The sequence below is a fragment of the Hyperoodon ampullatus genome (genome assembly GCF_949752795.1).
Source record: "Hyperoodon ampullatus genome assembly, chromosome: 9".
Lineage (NCBI taxonomy): Eukaryota > Metazoa > Chordata > Mammalia > Artiodactyla > Ziphiidae > Hyperoodon > Hyperoodon ampullatus.
In genome coordinates this window covers 10,624,462-10,646,238 of record NC_136922.1, presented here as the reverse complement: position 1 = coordinate 10,646,238, position 21,777 = coordinate 10,624,462, and the positions used below count along the sequence as shown (strand labels likewise).

Sequence of the window (21,777 nt, the reverse complement as noted above, 5' to 3'; positions counted from 1 at the left end):
TAGTATTTTAGTCCACTATTTTGTTTGATATATTCTTGGGTTTACTATTAGAGTATACATAGTAGGTGCTTAAAAAACTTTAAGTTGAATAAGTAACTAAAGGCAGTTATGGAAGAATCTAGGTAAGAAAGAACTGTTAGCTAGTTTCAGTATTATCTTTTAGAATTGATGCATGCTTTTATGTTTCTGCTAGAGTTAGCTTTGTTGACTAGGTACTAAGGCTTTTGTTTTTAATTCCTAGGTAACTAATAATTTTAAAATTAGCACAAGGAGGTTTAATTATGAATTCTGTGCACCATGTCTAATAATTACACAAAAGTAGTAACATTTCATCAGAAGCTGAAGTGAAATATATTTCGCCATGCTTTTATGTACTATTAAAGAAAAATTATTTGGGAATGGTTTAGGCGAAAACAGCAGTATTACTAATAAAATTTGAAAACTTAAAATTTATGTAAGGAAATATTTTTGTTAATCATAATAAATATGAAATTTGCTTTTAACCCTTTTAGGGTGTTTATGGGCCAAAAGCATATGTGGCAACCCAAGGACCTTTAGCAAATACAGTAATAGATTTTTGGAGGATGATATGGGAGTACAATGTTGTAGTAAGTATTACATGTAATGACATGACTTTTGAGCCATAATGATATGTTAATTATAGCTAATGTTTATTAAAAGACAGCAACTGATGGCTAGGATTTCTCATTAAATTTTGACAAACTTATCGAAATATTTCAAGAATAGGGTGTGAGAATACTTTGAATCTTGTCCTATGTCAGTACTAGTAAGACAACTACCAAATAAGATAGACTGGTAGATGAGTGGAGGGAGAGCTATGTGATAAAAACAATTATTGTGAAATGTTAATGGTAGAGAATAGATGGTGCCTATAGAGAGTTTACTGTAAAATTATTTCATCTTTGCTGTATGTTTGAAATATTACATTATAAAATGTTGGGATGGGTAAGCAAATGTAATAACCTTTATGATCAAAGACAGTTAAATACCTTCAACCTTGATAATTTTATTAAATGTATGTAAAGTATTGCTATTTTATTGGGTAAATATCCTGAATGCGTTATTTTAATATTATTTCAAAAGACAGAAGTAAGTCTATAAGCTTCAAAAAATTTAATTCAAATCAAATACATCATGTTATTTGAAGCCAAATTTAATTTGTTGATATTTAGTTAGTTAGCCCTTTACTTTGAAGGAATGATTTTGATCATTTCTTTAACTCATACTTTAATATTAAACCTACTTTTTTTTTTGACAGGCCAGGCATACTTTTGCTTAGAATAAAAAATAATTCTTGAAATGTATATTTTATTGAAAAAACAAAATTGTGTTTAACTGATATATTCTTTATCTCATCCCACCTCCACTTCTTTTTAGATCATTGTAATGGCCTGTCGTGAATTTGAGATGGGAAGGGTATGTATAACTGTTAACACTTAAAATAATTGTGGAGTGTTGTTTTTTTTTTTTTTTTTTTTTTTTTGTGGTACGCGGGCCTCTCACTGTTGTGGCCTCTCCCGTGGCGGAGCACAGGCTCCGGACGCGCAGGCTCAGCGACCATGGCTCATGGGCCCAGCCGCTCCGCAGCATGTGGGATCCTCCCGGACCGGGGCACAAACCCGTGTCCCCTGCATCGGCAGGCGGACTCTCAACCACTGCGCCACCAGGGAAGCCCAAGTATTCTTTTTATTACTTCATTTCTAGGGATATATATTCCTGGTGTTTTATTATACTCTTAGCCCTCGTTTTTAAAATAGCTACTTCTTTTCTTTTTTTGTGTTCTGCAATTGCTTTTATTTCATCAAAAGGAGCCAAATAATCCCCAAGCACATAAACTTTTATATTTTATAAATACATTTAATAGATTTTGTACTGTTACTTAGTAGTCTTCAAATATTTATTGGTGGTGTAAGTAGAACACTTTTTATGGATTGAATAAAATTGAGCAATAAAAATGAATTCCATAATTCTGATTAATTTTCATCAATTTACAGCTTGAATGTTCTAATTTCTGTCTGCCAATACCACTACATTTTTGTAATGTTATCTCTAAAGAGAAGAAAATTCCTTAATCTGAAATTTTTAACATTGGTAAAAACTCTGTCCACATGAAATTAGTTTCAAAACCGTTGTGATCAATTCCTAAGTCTTCATTTTTAAGTGTGGGCTTCTATAAATGTGAGAAACAAATCAAACAAATTATGTGATGATTTGAAGTCTCCTTATACAAAGGTAGTTCATTAGTTAAAGTAAAAAGTCATTTTTAAGTTGTAAAACTTCTTATGAAAATTTTCAGTAAAGGATATGTTGCATAAAACAAGATAATACATCTTTCAGTTATGTGAGATGTTATGATGTATAAATCATTGGAAAACTTTATTTTTACTAGTAATTTTTGTCATTCCGCCCAACCATATCATTTACAAATAGTGGAAGCATTAGCAATATTGGACAGAAAATGAACAGTCTAAGATTAGAAAATAAACAAACTGAGAAAGTAATTAAGTAATTGTAATTACAGTACAAACTGTTAAGTAATTAAGTTATCTGTTTAAGTATTGTCAGTATGTACTTCAGTACCATTACTATTAATCAGTGGTGTTAGGAAATTTAAATTTCACCTTCCTAATTTTTTTACAGTTACTTTTAAGATTTAGGCTTTGTTTCTCTTCATTCTATTAATAAGCTCACACTGTATATCAGTAATAATACTTGAAAAATTAAGTTGTATTGCATGCAGAAATTTTTGAAGCTAATATTTTTTTGATTCATAGTGTTTTGTTAGTAGTCAGTTTTGTTGTTTTGTCAGTTAGGGCTATGAATTTATTTGATAACCTTGACTTTGACTTAGAATGTGACCTAATGGAAAGAGCACAGGTAATAAAATCAAACAGACCTACACTTTACTAGCATTTGGAGCATGGTACATTGAACTGTCCCCTCTGAGCTTCAGCTTCCTCATCTCTGAAACGAATGATAAATTATTATAGATTATGTATATATGATGTTTAACACATTATTTTTGGAATCAATTGTAATTAGTTCATACTTGAAATGTAAGTACCAATGTAATCATTACTCAGTTATTGCTCATCTGAATGAGGGGCATGTTAGTCACAAGCTTTCCTTCTTACTAAGTTCATCTTCTATAAATCTATTTTCTGTTTCAAGATGTTAAAACTTCACTAGGCAAAACAACAAGAAAAAAAAACGCTTCAAAATAATTTAATTTTATCATTTTCTATAAACTTTACTGGGAAATGACGTTTGTGGCTTTAAGGCTTCTAAAATATTAATAGTATTTACTCTAAGCTAAACTGACATACTAGGCAGTTCTACTTTGTTGCCCTGAAAGCAGTATTGTCAGCTTACAGTTAATTGTAGCCTATAGGTAACAATTCCACTTACTATATATAGAACTATGAGAATTTAATAAGAACTGATGTATTTCCCATGCCAAAGGTTTATTTTAAGCTAAATTGTCACTTAAAGGGTTTCATTTTATTGGGTCTTGGTAAAATTGCATCATTTCTTGCATCAGAATCACTGGATCTTCTGTAAAGTTAGGCTTTCATTCACTTACCTAAGTTTCTAAAATGATGGGGCTTGATATTAGAAACCAATGAAAATTGAATAGTCTACTATTTCTATACCTATTTAAAATGGGAAAGTAAAAGGGGAAACTGTTCGATTGCACATTCTAGAATCTGACAAGTGGATAGTTTAAATAATACATTATTCTTGTATAGCGTTCCACCAGTGGAACATTTGAAATAAACTCTTATTTAGTACTTGAAACAATCATATAAGATAAGGATTATTATTCCCATTTTTACAGGTAAAGGAACTAAAGGTCAACCAAACAGTAAAATTGCTACTTGCAAAATTCTTCGATACCAAGTGGAGGGCTCTTTCCACGATGCCACAGATTTTACACTTAACAAGAATTCAGCCAGTTATTATAGGGATTGTCATTTTACAAGCATTAAAACTTGCCTGGCAACTTTTTATACTGAATGGACCTCCTTGTGCCAGGCACTTTTTTTTAAAGCAATTTTTCTTTTCTAGAGGAGGATCTTTAGAGTCTACTCTATATACCAAGCCGGTAGCAATGAACAGTTTATAAACTTATGTTAATAAGGTTCTTATGACTAATCTTGGAGAGGTCATGGTAGCCCACCTTTATGGTTAGTTGGGTAAGTCTGAGAGCTCCTAGTTCCTTGCCTGTTGATGGCAGTTTTTCTGTTTTCTGGGAAGGAAGAGCAACCTGAACACAAAATATTTGTTAAAGTTCAAGTAAAACAAATTATCAATTATTTACTAACTTTTTTTTCGAAAACAGAAAAAATGTGAGCGCTATTGGCCTTTGTATGGAGAAGACCCTATAACATTTGCACCATTTAAAATTTCTTGTGTAAGTATCTATTTTTATATACATTATTTAATCAGGTAATGAGTATGTTAGACTGATAATTAAATTATAATGTGGTATGAACCTGGTTTTCTATAAGCCAAGCCTTCAATGTTTTCATGTAAATCTACACTTAATAAACAAAGATTAATAATAATGTTTGTTTTTATACTGCTTTTAAATTAAGAAGTTTTGAGAACGACTTTTCATAAATGTATAATTTCCTTGTACCTTATTATGTTAATTCTGTGTTAGTCTTTGTATATAAGTTGATCATAAGTGTTATGTATCTAAGAATAAACAAATAACTGCTTTGAGTGATCTATTTGAAAAGTGGTATAAAGTATTAGTTTCAAATTCAACAAATGAGAAAGATCCTTGATGACTGAAGTATAGTTTATTATGTTAATCTTTCATATCTTTGTTATTCTCCCCAGAATTGTTATAATTATGTACAAAGATGGGTTTGAGAACTTCCATCCTGAAAGTAGAGGTTGATCTTTTATGGCAGAAAACTTGATATGAAACTTAAAATATATACCTATTTGATGAGCTGTGGAAGTGAATTAAATTCAAGTTCTAAAACTAACAACACAAATCTGAGAAAATGAATTAAAAAACAAAAGGAGTGAAGGAACAACAAAAAAGAAGTAAAATATAAGCTTTAGAATAGAACCAACAATTTGCTTAGGGTTACACATGAAGGCGTCTTTTTTAATCACTTGAAAGAAATATATGGTCTTATTTACTCAACTCAAAATACGATGATTAAACATACATGAAAATTAAATAACTTCCCTGTATTAGTCACGGTTTTCCCGAGAAGCAGAAGCAGTAGGATGTTTATATATAGAGAGAAAGAGGTTTATCATAAGGAATTGGCTCACTTGATTATGGAGGCTGGCAAGGACAAAATCTCCAGGGGAGGGTGGGCAAGCTGGAGACCCCCGAGGAGCTGATGCTTCGGTTTCACGCTGAGGAGCGGCAGCCTGGTGACCGAGAACTGATACAATAGTTCTCATCCGAAGGTGGGCAGGCTGAGACCCAGGCAAACTGATGTTCAGCTCCAGTCCAAAGACGGTCTGCTGTAGAACCGAGAAGAGCTACTGTGACAGATGAAAGCAGTCTCCTGGAGAAGTCTCTTACTTGGAGGAGGCTGGTCCTTTTTTTCTGTTCAAGCCTTAACTGATTGGATGAGGGCCAGCCACCTTACAGAGAGCAGTCTGCACCACTCAAAGTCCACGGATTTAAATGTTAATCTCACCCCAAAACTCCCTCACAGGAACACCAAGAATAACGTATGACCAAGTATCTGAGCACACCATGGCCCAGCCAGGTTGACATATAAAGTTAACCATTACATTACCCATCTCATAATTGCTTGTTTTTGACTTTGTTTTCCATGGTTAAATGAAATATAATTTCTGTGATTTTACTCGCCATTGGTGAATTCAAGAAGTCCTTAATTTTATGACTTATTTGTACTTAGGACTTATGAATTCCTCTGATGCTACCAGAAATTTAGTGCTTTCTAGGTTTATGTAGAAAGGACTCAGACTGTTTTACACAGTCTCCTTTATAAATACAGTGTGATTTTTGCAATGTTAACTGTAACTCATAGTTAAGTGGCCTGGATTTAAAGTGTAGTCAATACTCTAAAGTCCTGGTTAGAACTAACTGTTTGTAGATTAAATTTTAAAAATGTAAAAATCCTACTGCATTTCATATTGTTTGGAATGAATAAAAACCAATACATAACCATATTGTACTCCTGTGAGGGAACACTACCCCCTCACCAGTTCAGAAAGTATTCTACAATATTAAGTCCCTGGACAGTCCAGGAAACCTAGTTCTGTGCAGCATGGTTGTGTTGAACATTTGTAAATTTAAATGTAATAAGATAATTGTAATGAATGTCACAGTTGAAGTGACCACATATAGTGATTAATAGTCAACAACAAAACAACGTAAAATTTTTTACAGTCGGGGATCAGAAATAGTAAACAACTTATAATAATGAATAGAGAAAAGTAAGAAATAGTTTATAATTTGGAAAAGATGAATTGACTTTTTGGGTTGGTTTTCCAGTTGCACTAAAAGTTAATTTTAAAAAGTCCTCTTGATAAGAGGTTTGATTTGATTCGGAACAGCTGGTTTGATTTGTCAATAATGGAATTAATCCATGCTGAAGAAGCAAAATTTTTCTTTCAAAATTTCAAAATAGAAAGTAATTTGTATGGCATGTGGTTGTTTCAGACAACTTAGGGTTCGTTATCACTGTTGCAAACAAAAAAAATCAAATTTATAAGTAGAAAGCAAGGCAGTGAAAATAACCATAGTACGTGACTTGACTATACTTGGCAATCAGAGTGTTTGAGACTGAGACAGGACAGTATCAGGAGCTCTCTTGGTTTGGGGATGAGAAGGAGGGTGAAGTGTTGGTGAACAGTGGGGAATGGGCAGGCTGGAGCTCAGTAGCATGTTGCTGCGTGTAACCATTTAGATCAGATAGCAGCATACTGGCATGGGTCAGTCTAGCTCATTGCCTGTTTTGTGAGTGAAGTTTTATTGGCGTACAACCACACCCATTAATTTATATATTTGCCGATTACAACAGCAACATAAAGTAGACAGAGACTTTATGGCCCACAAAGCCAAAAGTATTTATCTCACCTTTTATAGGTGAGAAAAGGTTAAGTCTTGGACGAATATTTTCATTCATACTCTGTTACGATGAAAATAAAAACAGACTTTCCTCTTAATGTTATTTAAAAATATATATATTTATTTATTCTGGCTGTGCCGGGTCTTAGTTGAGGCACGTGGGATCTTCACTGCATCATGCAGGCTTCTTAGTTGTGGCATGCAGACTTCTTAGTTGCAACATGCATGCGGGATCTAGTTCCCTGACCAGGGATCGAACCCGGGCCCCCTGCATTGGGAGCGTGGAGTTTTACCCATCGGACCACCAGGGAAGTCCCCCTGCAATGTTATTTGAAAAGTTCAAAATAAATTACTATGGTTTAAAAAATTAAAGCAGGAATAATATTGAATTTTTTAAAATTAATAAAGCAGCATACCCTGTTGTTCTTGACAATCGCTGTCCTACCCTGTCTGTAGTTTTAATTAAAAAGGCAAAAAGAATAGTTAGCTTTCTAATATACTGACAAATGATAGTAAGAGACTTTTAAAGTGATTATTGACAAATGATAGTAAGAGACTTTTAAAGTGATTATGTTGTCATCAACCAAAATAATAATTTGGGATTTTGTGAGTGCATCCTTTTCCTTCCACATTTGGCATCCAGTTAATTCAGAGTTGAGTGTTAGGTAGAGAAAATCAAGCTTAATAGAAAGATAAAATGGTTGAAGATGTTTGTAGGTACTAAGGAGTGACATTTTGTTTGTAGGTGTTATTTCTGTTACATGATTCTGGGGATGGTTGTCACTTTGTAAATATTTTGTTGGATGATAGACTCCTAGCTAAGTAATTGGTTAACAGACACTTCTGTTTATAAATTTAAAAAAAACCTAGATAAACAAATTGATGACTTCTAGAATTGTTGTTTTTATAATTATCAGGCATACCTGGAATTTTAAAGATTAATTTCATATTGTGGACTTTAAATATGAGGTTATTGTTTGTTTTGGTGTGTATGTTTTTGTTTTAATGTTCTACTGACTCACAAGTGTTTCCCTTTACTTAGGAAGCTGAACAAGCAAGAACAGACTACTTCATTAGGACACTCTTACTTGAATTTCAGAATGTAAGTATTTTCCATTTAGAGACAGTTTCTAAGGATAGTTTTTAAAGAGAGGATATATATAAATAGTATACTATCTTACCTTACATAGTTAAGGAGGTTTGTTGATTTTTTTAGTTATATAAAATAATGAAGAAGAAAATCAGATGTAATATTTTATTATCTTGAGCCTTATGTTTTATCAATTAAAGTCATATAATTACTTACTTAGAACAACTTTCTCTAAATTAAATTTACTGTATTTGGAATAGTTGGTTTCTGTGCTGCAAATATTTTTCCTCTATTGCAGTAAACAGATTATAGTATTATTTACATAATTATTACCCACTTTTATTAGTTTACAATGTTTTAGAAAGAGACAAGCCACTATTAACGCTAAGTCTTCATTTAGATATAACTTGTTTTCACTAGAGGCCCATGACTTCAGTTTCAGAGCTGTATAAAATGATAATTTCTCCAGGAAGGAATCAAAGAAAAATCCGAAGGACATTAGAGAATGCCTATCAGTTCTTCCTCAATTTCTCTGTTTTTATTATCTTAAATTTTAAATCACTGTAAGTAATTAAGCTTGGCCATGAAGCTCATCATTCTTCCCCAGACAGTGCATTGTAAGCATACTTAACAACTCCTTCCTGTTTATAAGTAGACATGGTTCCAGTACTCTTAGCAACCCCTGACCTGACTAATCATTTCCCTTTAGTTGAGCCAGTTATTATCATTTGGTTGCTATTTTTTAACCTATAATATTAATGATAGGTAACTTACTGTACTTCAGTGTTGTATCAGCCATTTCAATCCTCCTTGCTTCATAGTGGTAGGTACTGTTATCTCTATTGCCCATAGATGAAGATAAAGGATCTTTGAGAAGTTAGGTAGCTTACCTGAAGTTACTCAGTTAATGGCAGAAGTAGAATTTGGATACAGTTTTACCTGAATTCCAAGTGGTGCTCTTTCTATTAAACACCAGAATAGCCATTCTCAAAACATTCTGATGTCAGGACTCTTAACATTCTTAAAAATTGCTGAAGATTCCAAAGAGCTCTTGTCTCTGTGGGTTATATCTTTTAATATTTACTATATTTGAAATTAAAACTGAGAAGTTTTTTTAAAAGCATGAATATAAAAGCAGACATTCCATTACCTTTCCAAGTGATGACATCATCCTAAATCATATAGCCTTGAGAAGACTCTGCTGTACACTCATGAGAGAATGAGAATGAAAATGGCAAATAACACCTTAGTATTATTATAAAAATAGTGTGAAGCTCACAGATCCCTTAAAAGGGTAGGGAGATGGGTGGCAGCCCACACCATAATTTGAGTAGGTTTGGGTTTGGACAAGTTCATTTCTAATTTTCTTTTTGGTTTAAATAGTCTATTAGTCTTCTGATTACAATAGATTCTAAAACAATGCTTATGGTATATTGCTCATCCATTTAATACTGTAGATTAATTAAGTAGTATACATAGTATAATGGTTAAAGTGTAGGTTTTGGAAGTAAGACTGCCTGCTTTCAGGTCCCATATCTGTCACTTGCTGTGAAACATTGTGCATGTTATTCTTTCTGTCTCAATTTCCTTACCTATAAAATGAGGATAGTATTAACTATACCTTCCCCATGGTGTTACATGGGGATTAGGTAAATTGTTACATGTGAAGCCCTTACATCAATACTTTATATGTGATAAATGTAGGCTGTCATTTTTTTAAGGAAGTGCTAAATATGAATTACATATCTTAGAAATGGCAGTAAAGTGAGATTTGCAGCTTTTCTGTATGCTTTAAAATTTGCAAGTATATTTTCATAATGGCTGAATTTCTGTTATTCTTGAAGGAATCTCGTAGGCTATATCAGTTTCATTATGTGAACTGGCCAGACCATGATGTTCCCTCATCGTTTGATTCTATTCTGGACATGATAAGCTTAATGAGGAAATACCAAGAACATGAAGATGTGCCTATTTGTATTCATTGCAGGTACAAAAGAATTTTCTGAATATTTAAATACTTTGAAATATAGGTGGCATTATAATATGGGTAATGTATGGTATTTTGAAACCTAAATTTTGGAATTTCATTAGATAGGTCATTATATGGGTTTCCAAATAGTAAAAGCTATTTGAATCCTGAGGCAGCTTTTCTTCTCTTAATTTTTATTTTACGTTCAATGCTTCTAAAAAACTTAAAACCATAGTACTTATAAAACTACAATTTATCTTTTTAAGTGACTTATATCTCATTCACATTTGTTATAAAAAGCATCAATAAATGAAAATTTTCAGACTCAGAGATTTACTGGTTAATTAAATAGTTAAAAGATATTAGTGGAGATGGAACACCAAAGATAGTTTTCTTAGCCAGTTGGTTGGATTGTGATGCCTATATTAGTGAAGTGAAAGGGCTTCTTTTTATTTATGGGCCAGAAAGATGGCTTGCTGATGGAGATGTGGGAATAAGTTAACAATCTGGTTAATTAAAATTATTTTTCTGTAGTTAATTCTGTGGTTAGTTGACTTTTTAATTAAGTAGTTAACTGGTTATAAAGAAAAAGATCTATTTAATTGTAGAATTAAAAGATAAAGAAATTGCTTTTGCTTAACTTCTTTACAAGTTAGTTGAAATTATTTCCTGTTCTATTAATATTGTCCGGTCAGTGTACATAGTTCATAAATCCAATTTGATAGGAAGATTTTCCTTTAAAAAAGTAAATTGATCATTTAATATTTTTGAACCAAAATAGTATGGTAACTGTCGTGATTTAGATAGCACAAACATAAAAGGAAGGAGTCACTCACAATCCCACTAGAGATGACCATTGTTAAAATTTTAGTGTATGTGCTTTCAATGTGTGTATAGTATTTTTTTTTAAGAATGTTTCCCCATTTCATATATTATGTACATCTTTCTAAGTCATATAAATTTTCTTCTGGAATACATTATGACTGCACTGTATTTTATATTTAACCTCCATTTCTTGGCATTTCATTTATTACCCCATTCATTTTCAGCTATTTTAAACAACAACTTAAATACCCAGTGGCCAATCTTATGGTGAAATCGTTGAACACATCTGTAATTCATTAGAATAGATATCTAAAAGTGGGATTTCTAAGTTAAAGGACATGAACTTTTTCATACTTTTAGTATATATTTTAAAATTTGTTATCCATAAATTTGATGCTCATTATAATTAAGCATACCACTGCTGGTTTGTTTATGGGAATGCCCATCTCCCCATATTCTTCCCAATACTTTTATCTTTTTGTTTCAGTGTCAGTGTGACAGGCAAGCTTTTTTTTTCCTTGGTCATTTATATTCTTTTGTGAATTGCTTGTTTGTTTACTTTGCCAGTGATTTTCATCTCAGTAATTATACGTTATGAATTCTTTATATATCTTTATATGTTGAAGATGTTAATGTGTAGTCATGTTGTAAGTGCTCTGGTTTTTCATGGTTTTTATTCTGCCTGTGTTTTACCATACATAATTGTGAATATCTTCATTAACGATTTGTATACATTGACATATGCGTAGAAAGTCCTTCCTTCCCTAACACAGTAGTGCGTAAAAATACACTTGTAGGTTTTTTTAAACATTATATTTTTAATGCATCTGGAATATTTTTGTGATTAAGATGAAGGGTAAGAATCTAATTTTTGCATTAACTAACTTTCCCTGTACTATTTATTGAATGGTCTACTTTTTCCGCTTTAATTGGAGAATCCACCATTATGTAATAAATACTTAAATATACTCAAATCTGTTTCTGAATTTTCTGTTGTGTTGCATTGATCTGGTTTTCTGTGTCTCTGTAATATCACACTTTTAACCATCAAGTTTTAAATATATATCATTTAGCCCTAGTAACTGTTAACTCCAAAATTTTAGAAACGTTCTGATGTGTGGAATTGACAAATATATCAGTGGTTTAAGATTAATATTATTAATGTTTATTGTTAAGAGCTTTTTAAAAACCATACTAAGTTGCTTATAATGTGCTTTATCAGGAATTCTTAGATTACATGTTTGACAAACTACTGATACTTCTAAAAGTTTCAAAATACACATTAAAGTGCTGCCCAACTTTTTTTCTGCCTAAAATTATTCCAGTGATGTCAGTAACATCTTTAATTACTCATAGTGATTCTCAGTCCTTAGGTGCATATGCCTCCCTCTAGCTGAAAATCAGTTGCTTTTAAGTATTTCTGTCATATTTTAAAATAACTACCCTGTGGTATTTTACTTTACATTCTCCAGGTTCTATTAGTTCTTCAGGAGATTAGAGAGCATTAGTGGCTTTTGTTTCTTTGGTGAAATCACTGCTGGTGTTCAAACCAGTTTCTAGAGCTTGTAGCATTCTTCGTCTTTCCTATACCTTTTGCAATTGAAATGATGTAGTTTTCTCTACTCTAAAGCACCAGAGCCATCTAGAACATAGTATAAGTTTATATCTGCAAGGTATTTTGTTAGCTAGACAAGGTTTTCTGAGGTAGACAGACTTTCAAAGTGAAGGCTTCTAGGTATTCTGTGAGTTACTTTTGGAAGTTCCTTAAATTAAATGAAAACAAGATATAAATCTTAATGTTAAGGATGTTGGCCATGCACACGCTTTAAGTTGTAGTTTGTTTACTAAATAAGTAGAATTTTGTCAGATTTCTTAAATGATTTTTTGCTTCTGAATATTTACATGTCCACCCATGTATTTAGTGGTCCTTTTATCACAAAAATCAATTGTTTTTTCAAATTTCATATCTATAGTGCAGGCTGTGGAAGAACAGGTGCCATTTGTGCCATAGATTATACGTGGAATTTACTAAAAGCTGGGGTAAGAATAATTTTTATGTATCATTATATCTAATTGATCTGTTATGATTTTCAAACTTGATAATTAATTGCAGTAAATTATAGCATATGTTTTGTTATACATGTTACTTTTTTAGAAGTAGCTTTGGTATGTAAGAGATAAAGGCAGTGAAAGGTATAAATGATGCATATTACCTTGAGGTAATACACTGGGCAGCAAGATAAACATATTGTCATCCATTTGTTGTGGATGAATTAATACCTACATTAGGCATGTAAACTCTGCATTGACTTTTCCAAATACAGCACTCTTATTGCCTTTTATATATATTCTATGTATAAGTATAATCAATTCAGTAAATATTTATGCCTAACTGGAAACATTATATAGTATGGTGGTTAAGAATGCTAACTGCAGACAAACTTCCCAGATTAAAATTCTGGCTCTCTCATTTACTAGCTGTGGAATCTTGGTCGATTTACTTAATCTCATTGTGCCACAATTTCTTTATCTGAAAATGGGAATCATAATGTTAATAACTCAAAGAATTAAATAAGTTCTTAAGAAAGTTTGTAAAGTTCCTCAGTACTATGTGTGACATGTAGCAAGTGCTAAATTTAATGTTCATTTCTCTTACCATCCCTGGTATTATTGTTGCTACCAGTACTATTTCCAAGAAATTGGGTTTGATATTATGGAGAATATAAAGACATAGCCCTCATTACAGATTTGAAAACCACAAGTCTCCTCATTGTATGTAGATTTGGTTTATTTGCTGGTTCTATAGTATGTTTATTTTCTATGCATTAGGGAGAAGATTTTATTCTTCATAGCTTTATGGTTCCCATGAATTTGTCAATCTATGTCATAAAATAGGAATAATAAAATATTTAGTTTCTTTTTCCTTCTTTCTTCCTTCTATTCTTTTTTTCCCTGGCTTTGTTCCATTTTTCACTTTTGCTTAGGGAATATTTAATTGTTTTTAAAATTTATTTATTTTATTTATTTACTTTTGGCTGCGTTGGGTCTTCATTGCTGCACGTGGGCTTTTCTCTAGTTGCAGTTAGTGGGGGCTCCTCTGCGTTGCAGTGCGCAGGCTTCTCACTGCAGTGGCTTCTCTTGTTGCGGAGCATGGGCTCTAGGCGCGCAGGCTTCAGTAGTTGTGGCTTGTGGGCTCTAGAGTGCAGCCTCAGTAGTTGTGGTGCACGGGCTTAGTTGCTGTGCGGCATGTGGGATCCTCCTGGACCAGGGCTCGAACCTGTGTCCCCTGCATTGGCAGGCGGACTCCCAACCACTGTGCCATCAGGGAAGCCCTGGAGTATTTAAATTTTAAAGAGTTTTTCAAAAAGCCCTGTGTTAAATTTTATTTTTGTATTCCCCCTAAACAAGTCATCTCCTAACACTTGTATGAAAATTTTTAAGTGAACAAAAATGCTAGATTTTAACACATTTTAACATAAAAGTCAAAGATTAAAATTGGGGTGGGAAGAGGCATTTGGTTGAATACTAGCAAACAAACATCTTGTTATTTCAAAAGCCGTGTATTTTGAACACAGTCCCCATTTGATTGAGTTTGACGTAACATAAATATAATCTTAAGCCTTAGTTTAGGAACTGATAGAAAAATCTTCTGGTGTATATAAAGACTCCCAAGCAGTGAACCTGGAAATCATGTTTAACTCTTCTGTCTTCTTTATCACTCCAAAGTATTCTTGTTGATCACCACGTTCTAGTACTTCTGCCTCAGAAATGTGCCTCAAATCTATCTTTCTGTTTTTTTGGACTGCTTCAGTAAGCCTCCACCAGTTTCTCCCCTTTTCACTCTGTCATCTTCCCTGCTACAAAAGTTACCCGAATATCAGATCTGCTCATGTCGGTTGCCTATTGCAGTCGTTATAATTCCAGATGTACAAACAAATTGTCTAGGATGTTTCAGTCTCCAGAGATGTAGCTCTCTTAGCTGGTCATTATGTAGCCAGCCCAGGAAACACTGGCCTATAGAATGAGTTCAGACTCTATTATGTTTGCAGTCTGATGCCAAGTAGCCTTATCTTTTCTCCTCCTTTGAATTGCTCTCCTTCTTTCCGTCTTTTAGTCAGTTTTATCTACATCAAGCTTCTCAATTCCCCAAATAGATTATACATTTAATCCGCCATGCTTATGTATATTTCACTTTTCGCTCACACACCAGAGTTAGTCACAGCATGTTTATTCCCACTGTACTGCAACCATGCGTTGGCTGGACATTTATTTGTTCACGTATCTAGCTCACTAGCTTGAGTGCTGAGGGTCAAGATTAGTTCTTGACTAAGCACAGTCTCTGATTCATGATAGATAGTGCTCAATAAATTTTCAGTTACCCAGCACGTATATAAGGTCTGTGTGAAAAGCTGAGTTGAAGACTATTTTACTGTTTTTTCTGAACAGTTATCCACAGTTCATGTTTTAAATTCTTTGTTTTAGAAAATACCAGAGGAATTTAATGTTTTCAACTTAATACAAGAAATGAGAACACAGAGGCATTCTGCAGTACAAACTAAGGTATAGTTTTTTGTTTCACTTTATAAACTATATTTTTATAAATGCCTTCTTATTTTTTTTAATGTCTTTTCCCTTGTTTATCATTTCCTCTCCCTAATAGGAGCAGTATGAGCTTGTTCATAGAGCTATCGCCCAACTGTTTGAAAAACAGCTACAACTATATGAAATTCATGGAGCCCAGAAAATTGCTGATGGAGTGGTAGGTATTCTTCACCTATTAATTTTAGAAAACTTTTACTTTTTACCAAGATGTGATATTTAGCTTTTTTTTTTTTTTTTTTTTTTTTTGCGGTACGCGGGCCTCACTGCTGTGGCCTCTCCCGTTGCGGAGCACAGGCTCCGGACGCGCAGGCTCAGCGGCCATGGCTCACGGGCCCAGCCGCTCCGCGGCATGCGGGATCTTCCCGGACCGGGGCACGAACCCGTGTCCCCTGCATCGGCAGGCGTACTCTCAACCACTGCGCCACCAGGGAAGCCCCGATATTTAGCTTTTTGATTGCCATCTTGTGTTTTATCTGAGAATATCCGTTACAGTTATTATTTTTATTTAACTTTGATTTTTTAGCTCCTTTCCTTCTTCCTCTTTGAATCTCTATTGTGATGGATATATAATGACTCCACTACAAGTTAAATAATATTCTAAGTAAAATATAGTTATGAATGTAGATCTCAGTCAAAAGTTATATAATACAATATTGTTTCAAGTGTAAATTACTTTTAACAAATTAACTGCATTTTTCTCTCTCCCCTTCCATCCAACCAAAGTAATTCTAAGTTGATTCTACCTGAATTTTATTTTGTTCTTGGTCATGATGATATAAAGCTTTGTCATTATTTTGTATATGCTTTTTAATTATGTAGAAATATAGGACCATAATTAGGTCCCTTTGGGGCTTGTTTTAGTTCACTGTCATTTTAGCGTTAGAATCTATTGGATATTCAACCTTTTTTTTTTTTTTTTTTTTTTTTTTGCGGTACGTGGGCCTCTCACTGCCGTGGCCTCTCCCGTTGCGGAGCACAGGCTCCGGACGCGCAGGCTCAGCGGCCATGGCTCACGGGCCCAGCCGCCCCGCGGCATATGGGATCCTCCCAGACCGGGGCACGAACCCGTATCCCCTGCATCGGCAGACGGACTCTCAACCACTGCGCCACCAGGGAGGCCCAGATATTCAAACTTTTGACCTGACAAAAGTACTCTTTTCTCACAGTGTTCTCATTTCGCCTCTGTTTAAAGTATTTGTTTTATTTCCTCTATATATCATCTTATCCTTGAAGGTATCAGGCTGTTTTTTTGGATGAATTTCTTTACATCTTTATTATTGAATCTAAGATGACTATCGCATGATAAACCAATTTAGCCCCAATAACTGAAGTAAAATGAGGAAATTAGTGGCAAAATTTATAACCGCTGTTTTCCTTTTTCCCCTTTGTATGGTTTTGGTAATTTCCCAGACTGTTTGAAATTTCTTGGTGTTACAAATGAGAGATTTGTTAACCAAATGCTTACCTCAGTGTGTTAAAATAATCTAATATTAATCCATGGGTTTTTGGGACAGTGTATTTCCTTTATTAGACAGGTGATAGTTCCAGATTTTAAAGATTCATATATGTGACCTCATTCTTATTTCCTTTGTTAACATAGAAATCATTTTGCAACTATGCCTCATATATTATCATCTCTGTTTTCCCTTTAGTTTAACTAAAGCCTGTTATAACCTGTGCTCAATGAAGCCAAATATTTTATAATATAGAATAGAATGCTTATATATTACTGTGTATAATTTTATCTAAATTGAGACTCCTTTAATATTTCAAAAAGCTAAATAGGCTACTTTTTCTTTAAACTTTAATTGAAAAATATTTTTTTCCATAAATGCAATATTAATTTCAAAGTTAAGGTTTTTATACTTCAGAGTTATACCATTTCCTTATTTCTAGAAGTGAAAAAGTTTTTTAATGTATAGAAAATTTTTTTTCTTTTTTTAAAATTAATTTTTATTGGAGTATAGTTGCTTTACAATGTTGTGTTTCTGCTGTACAGCAAAGTGAATCAGCTAGAAAAGATTTTAATTAATTAATTTTTATTGAGATATAATTGACATGTAACATGTTACTTTCAGGTGTACAACATAGTGATTCAATATTTGCATATATTGTGCAGTTATCACTACAATAAGTCTAGTTAACATCCATCATCATACATAGTTACAGAATTTTTTTTTTCTTGTGGGGAGAACTTTTAAGATTTACCCTCTTAGGAATCTTCAAATATAAAATACAGTACTATTAACTATAGTCACCAAACTGTACATTATAGCCTGTAACTTACTTATTTTATAACTGGAAGTTTGCAACTTTTGATCCTGTTTCACCCACTTTGGGCCCCACCACCACCACCACCTCTGGCAAGCACCAATCTGTTCTCTGTATCTTTGAGTTCCTTTTTTTGTTTTTTGATTCCACATATGAGTTCATACAGCATTTGTCTTTTCTCTAACTTAGTTCACTTGATATAATGCCCTCAAGTTCCATTCATGTTGTAAATGGCAAGGTTTTATTCTTTTTTATGGCTGAATAATATTCCTCTGTGTGTGTGTGTGTGTGTGTGTGTGTGTGTATACACACACTACATTTTCTTTTTTTTCTTTTTAATACCATATTTTCTTTATCTGTTCATCAGTGCACAGTTAGGTTGTAAATGATGCTGCAGTGAACATGGGGGTACATGTATCTTTAGTTAGCATTTTTTAACTTTAGTTAGAGTTAGTGTTTTTGTTTTCTTCAGATAAATATTCATAAATGGAATTGCTGGATCATATGGTAGTTCTATTTTTAATTTTTTGAGGAGCCTCCGTGCTGTTTTGTATAGTGGGTGCACCAATTTGCATTTCCACCAACAATACACAAAGGTTCCCTTTTCTTTACATCCTCTTCAACACTTTTTTCTTGTCTTTTTGATAATAGCCATTTTGACAGGTGTGAGGTCTCATTGTGGTTTTGATTTGCATTTCCCTGAAGGCTAGTAATGTTGCGTACCTTTTCATGTACCTGTTGGCCATCTGCATGTCTTTTTGGAAAAACGTCTATTCAAATGATCTCACTTTTTAATCGACTTGTGGTTTTTGTTTTTTGTTTTTTGGCTACTGAATTATATGAGTTCCTTATATTTTTTTGGATATTAACCCCTTATCAGATATATGATATGCAAATATTTTTTCCCATTTGTTAGGTTGCCTTTTCATTTTCTTGAGGTTTCCTTTGCTATGCAGAAGCTTTTTAGTGTGATATAATACCACTTGCTTAAATTTGCTTTTGTTGCCTTTGCTAGAAAAAAATTTTAAGGCAATGTTCAATGTTGTATTTTTAAAGGTTTTAACTATATTTCCCCCAAAAAAGTGAAAAATATTGCATTACTCTCTCATCTTCGTTTTTCTCATTACCTGATTTTTCTTTTTTTTAGGTTTTATTCATAAAATTAAACTTCCTTTTTACTAGCCTGAACTCCACACTACAATTACAATTTTGTTATAGATTGTTTCTGTCTAATAGGTCAAAGGTTTACAAATCCCTAAGGAATACAAGAAGAATCATACATTATATGAGATTAGATGAAATAGCATCCAATAGCAGATAGTGGTTACTTCAATCCTACTTTCTTATCTCATTGCCTGGTTATATAGGAGACACACACTACATGTTTGCTTGCTAACTGAACTTAAAATATTAGATTATGTCCTTGTGTTTTGTTAAAGCTGACATGATGACTGCTGAATTTGCCATTTGTACAAGATGTTTTTTCCTATTTTGCAAAAGGGAAAAACAATTTTCTATAGAATCCATTCTGAGAAACTATATTTTATGAGAATAAATACTTTGCCAAAGGTTGTGTACCATAATGTCTAGTACTATATATCTCAATGGATGAATGGATGAAAACGTGGAAGGACAAGTGGATAGGAGAAAAAGATAGCGTATCATTCTAGATAACTTTTTAATGTTTTCCTCTTAAGAAATCTTATTTTCTAGGTACTTTAAAATATAAATGACTGTTTTTATAACATGTTTATATATGGTTGGAAACCATAAATCCCAGTTAGAGAAAATGTAGGATCTAAGAAATCGGGGAAAATTATCTTAGAGCTGTGTGGTTGAGTAAAATGATTTGAAATATGTTACTTATCTTTCTGAACCTATGCTCTGAAAAACAATCATAAATCTCCATTTATTATTTCTCTGACAACTTAATTTAGAAGTAAAGTTAAGGAATATTTAAAAAGCTCTTAAAGCTCTGTGTCCCAAAATTATTTTTGTAGAGATTTTAGTTTGAAATGCTAATCAGCAATATGACTCTATGATAAATGTTATTTGTTAGAGGTATTTACAACTAAAATCACTTCTCAGAGTAGAAGATGTAAAGAGAAAATTTATTTTGGAATCCAGTAGCATTTGACTTGGGATTTAGAAACACCTCAGTAAGCAAGCATCTCTAAGGTATGCACACATGCCTTTTTATCTTGTATATAAAAGATACTACCACCAGTTGACACCAGGATTTTCAGTTCTAGGGTGAGTAACAGCAACAATAGTTTATGTTATGGTCCTTCTGTTATGCTTGTGTTGTACATTTTAGATGTGATATTACTGAATTCTGAATTTTTTTCCTATGTAAAGTTTTTTTAAAGTACCTTGTTTTAATATTTATTTTGTTCTGCAGCTGATAATATATCCTTATGTATTTGATAATTAGGTTCTGATTTTTTTTTTCTTTTTTTTTTTTGCGGTACGCGGGCCTCTCACTGTTGTGGCCTCTCCCATTGCGGAGCACAGGCTCCGGACGCGCAGACTCAGCGGCCATGGCTCACGGGCCCAGCCGCTCTGCGGCATGTGGGATCTTACCAGACCGGGGCATGAACCCGTGTCCCCTGCATTGGCAGGCGGACTTTCAACCACTGTGCCACCAGGGAGGACCTGATTTTTTTCTTTTGTGGCCCTTGATAAAGCTGTTATGTGGCAATATTAATACACAAAAAATATTAATACACTTTAGCGAAATGGGTAAAGGTGGTCAAAAGTTAAAAAAAAAAAGCTTTAGCAAGCTCTGCTTGAAACAAAAGAATACTCTAGAACCTAATCTCCAGTAGATTCTTTAATTTCTAAAATTCCTTTCAACTTCAAAAGTTGGTGATTGTTTTAAGTGGTAATAAAAGCAGCCAAAGAGAGCTGTATACATTAGGACAAGTGTGGGGACAAAAGCTGTACATATAAGAGGATCAGAAGATATAAAAGTACAGCAAACATTATTGTAGGTAAAAACTAGGAATCCAAGAGGAACATTGTTTTCTTCTCAAGTCCAGTGACTAGGAGGTTTTGTTCATGCTGTGTGGGGCAGTGGCTCTCTGAGTTGCAGTTCTGCATTGCCACATGAATTCCTTTAATCATATGAAATTCAACATGCTCAAAAAGCTTACCTCCCCCAGAAGTTCTTTTCCTGTTTTGTCCCTTTCTGTTAATAGCTTTCATTCACCCAGAATGAGGAATCCTTCATGACACCTTCTTTCCTTTGTCACATGCAGTCATTTGCTTACAAATACCCTTACCTTCTCTTTCTGTTCCATTCCTACCTGTTCCATACTTCCATCCTCTGTTCTTTTATTTGTCAGTGTCTTATCCACCCCTTAATGCCATTCGACACATGCTACCTTAATATTTTCAACTTCCAAGTATATTCTTAATATTCTCACCTATAACATCTCCTTTCTCTGATTTCATAGCTTCATTGTACTGATGTTACCACTTTATGGTTTTACTATTACCCTTTCACTTTTGTGTGTGATGACTGTACAGTTCCTGAAATTAAGGGCTATGTCCTGTACATTTTTGTAACCTTTCCAGTGCTTACTGTTCATTGCCTTTCACATATGGATCCACCATGCCTTACCTGCTGTTCCAAAATCTAAAATGCACTGAAAACCTACAGTTGGTTTGTGTGTGTGTGTGTGTGCGCGTTTGGTATTTGGCAGCAAAACCTGATTTGACATGAGGCTGTTTCTGTTGAAATTGTAAAAAATTGATGTGTTTTTGTAGGTTAGAAACAACAGTTCAGTCGAAGCGGTTTCATATGGTTCACTAATTTTTATTTAACCTACTTATAAGAATATTTATAGATTTTGGTACAAAAATATTAATGAGTGTTATTATGGGAATGATTGTTTAATTAATAGAAATAATAAGCAAATG

At 33.4% G+C, this 21,777-nt stretch overlaps 1 protein-coding gene across 4 annotated transcripts in view; it reads left to right on the top strand.

Moving 5' to 3' along the window:
* Positions 1-21,777, top strand: part of PTPN12 (protein tyrosine phosphatase non-receptor type 12) — a 90,644-nt gene that overhangs the window by 46,478 nt on the left and 22,389 nt on the right. For 2 of the 4 annotated variants that reach the window (XM_079711619.1, XM_079711618.1), the window contains exons 4-11: positions 513-608; positions 1,399-1,437; positions 4,364-4,435; positions 8,139-8,198; positions 10,031-10,173; positions 12,954-13,020; positions 15,463-15,540; positions 15,641-15,736. In XM_079711619.1, the coding sequence (XP_079567745.1) occupies positions 513-608; positions 1,399-1,437; positions 4,364-4,435; positions 8,139-8,198; positions 10,031-10,173; positions 12,954-13,020; positions 15,463-15,540; positions 15,641-15,736 (651 nt within the window). Of the gene's footprint in view, positions 1-512; positions 609-1,398; positions 1,438-4,363; positions 4,436-8,138; positions 8,199-10,030; positions 10,174-12,953; positions 13,021-15,462; positions 15,541-15,640; positions 15,740-21,777 lie in introns of all 4 variants that reach the window. The other 2 variants (XM_079711616.1, XM_079711617.1) reach the window with 1 other exon arrangement.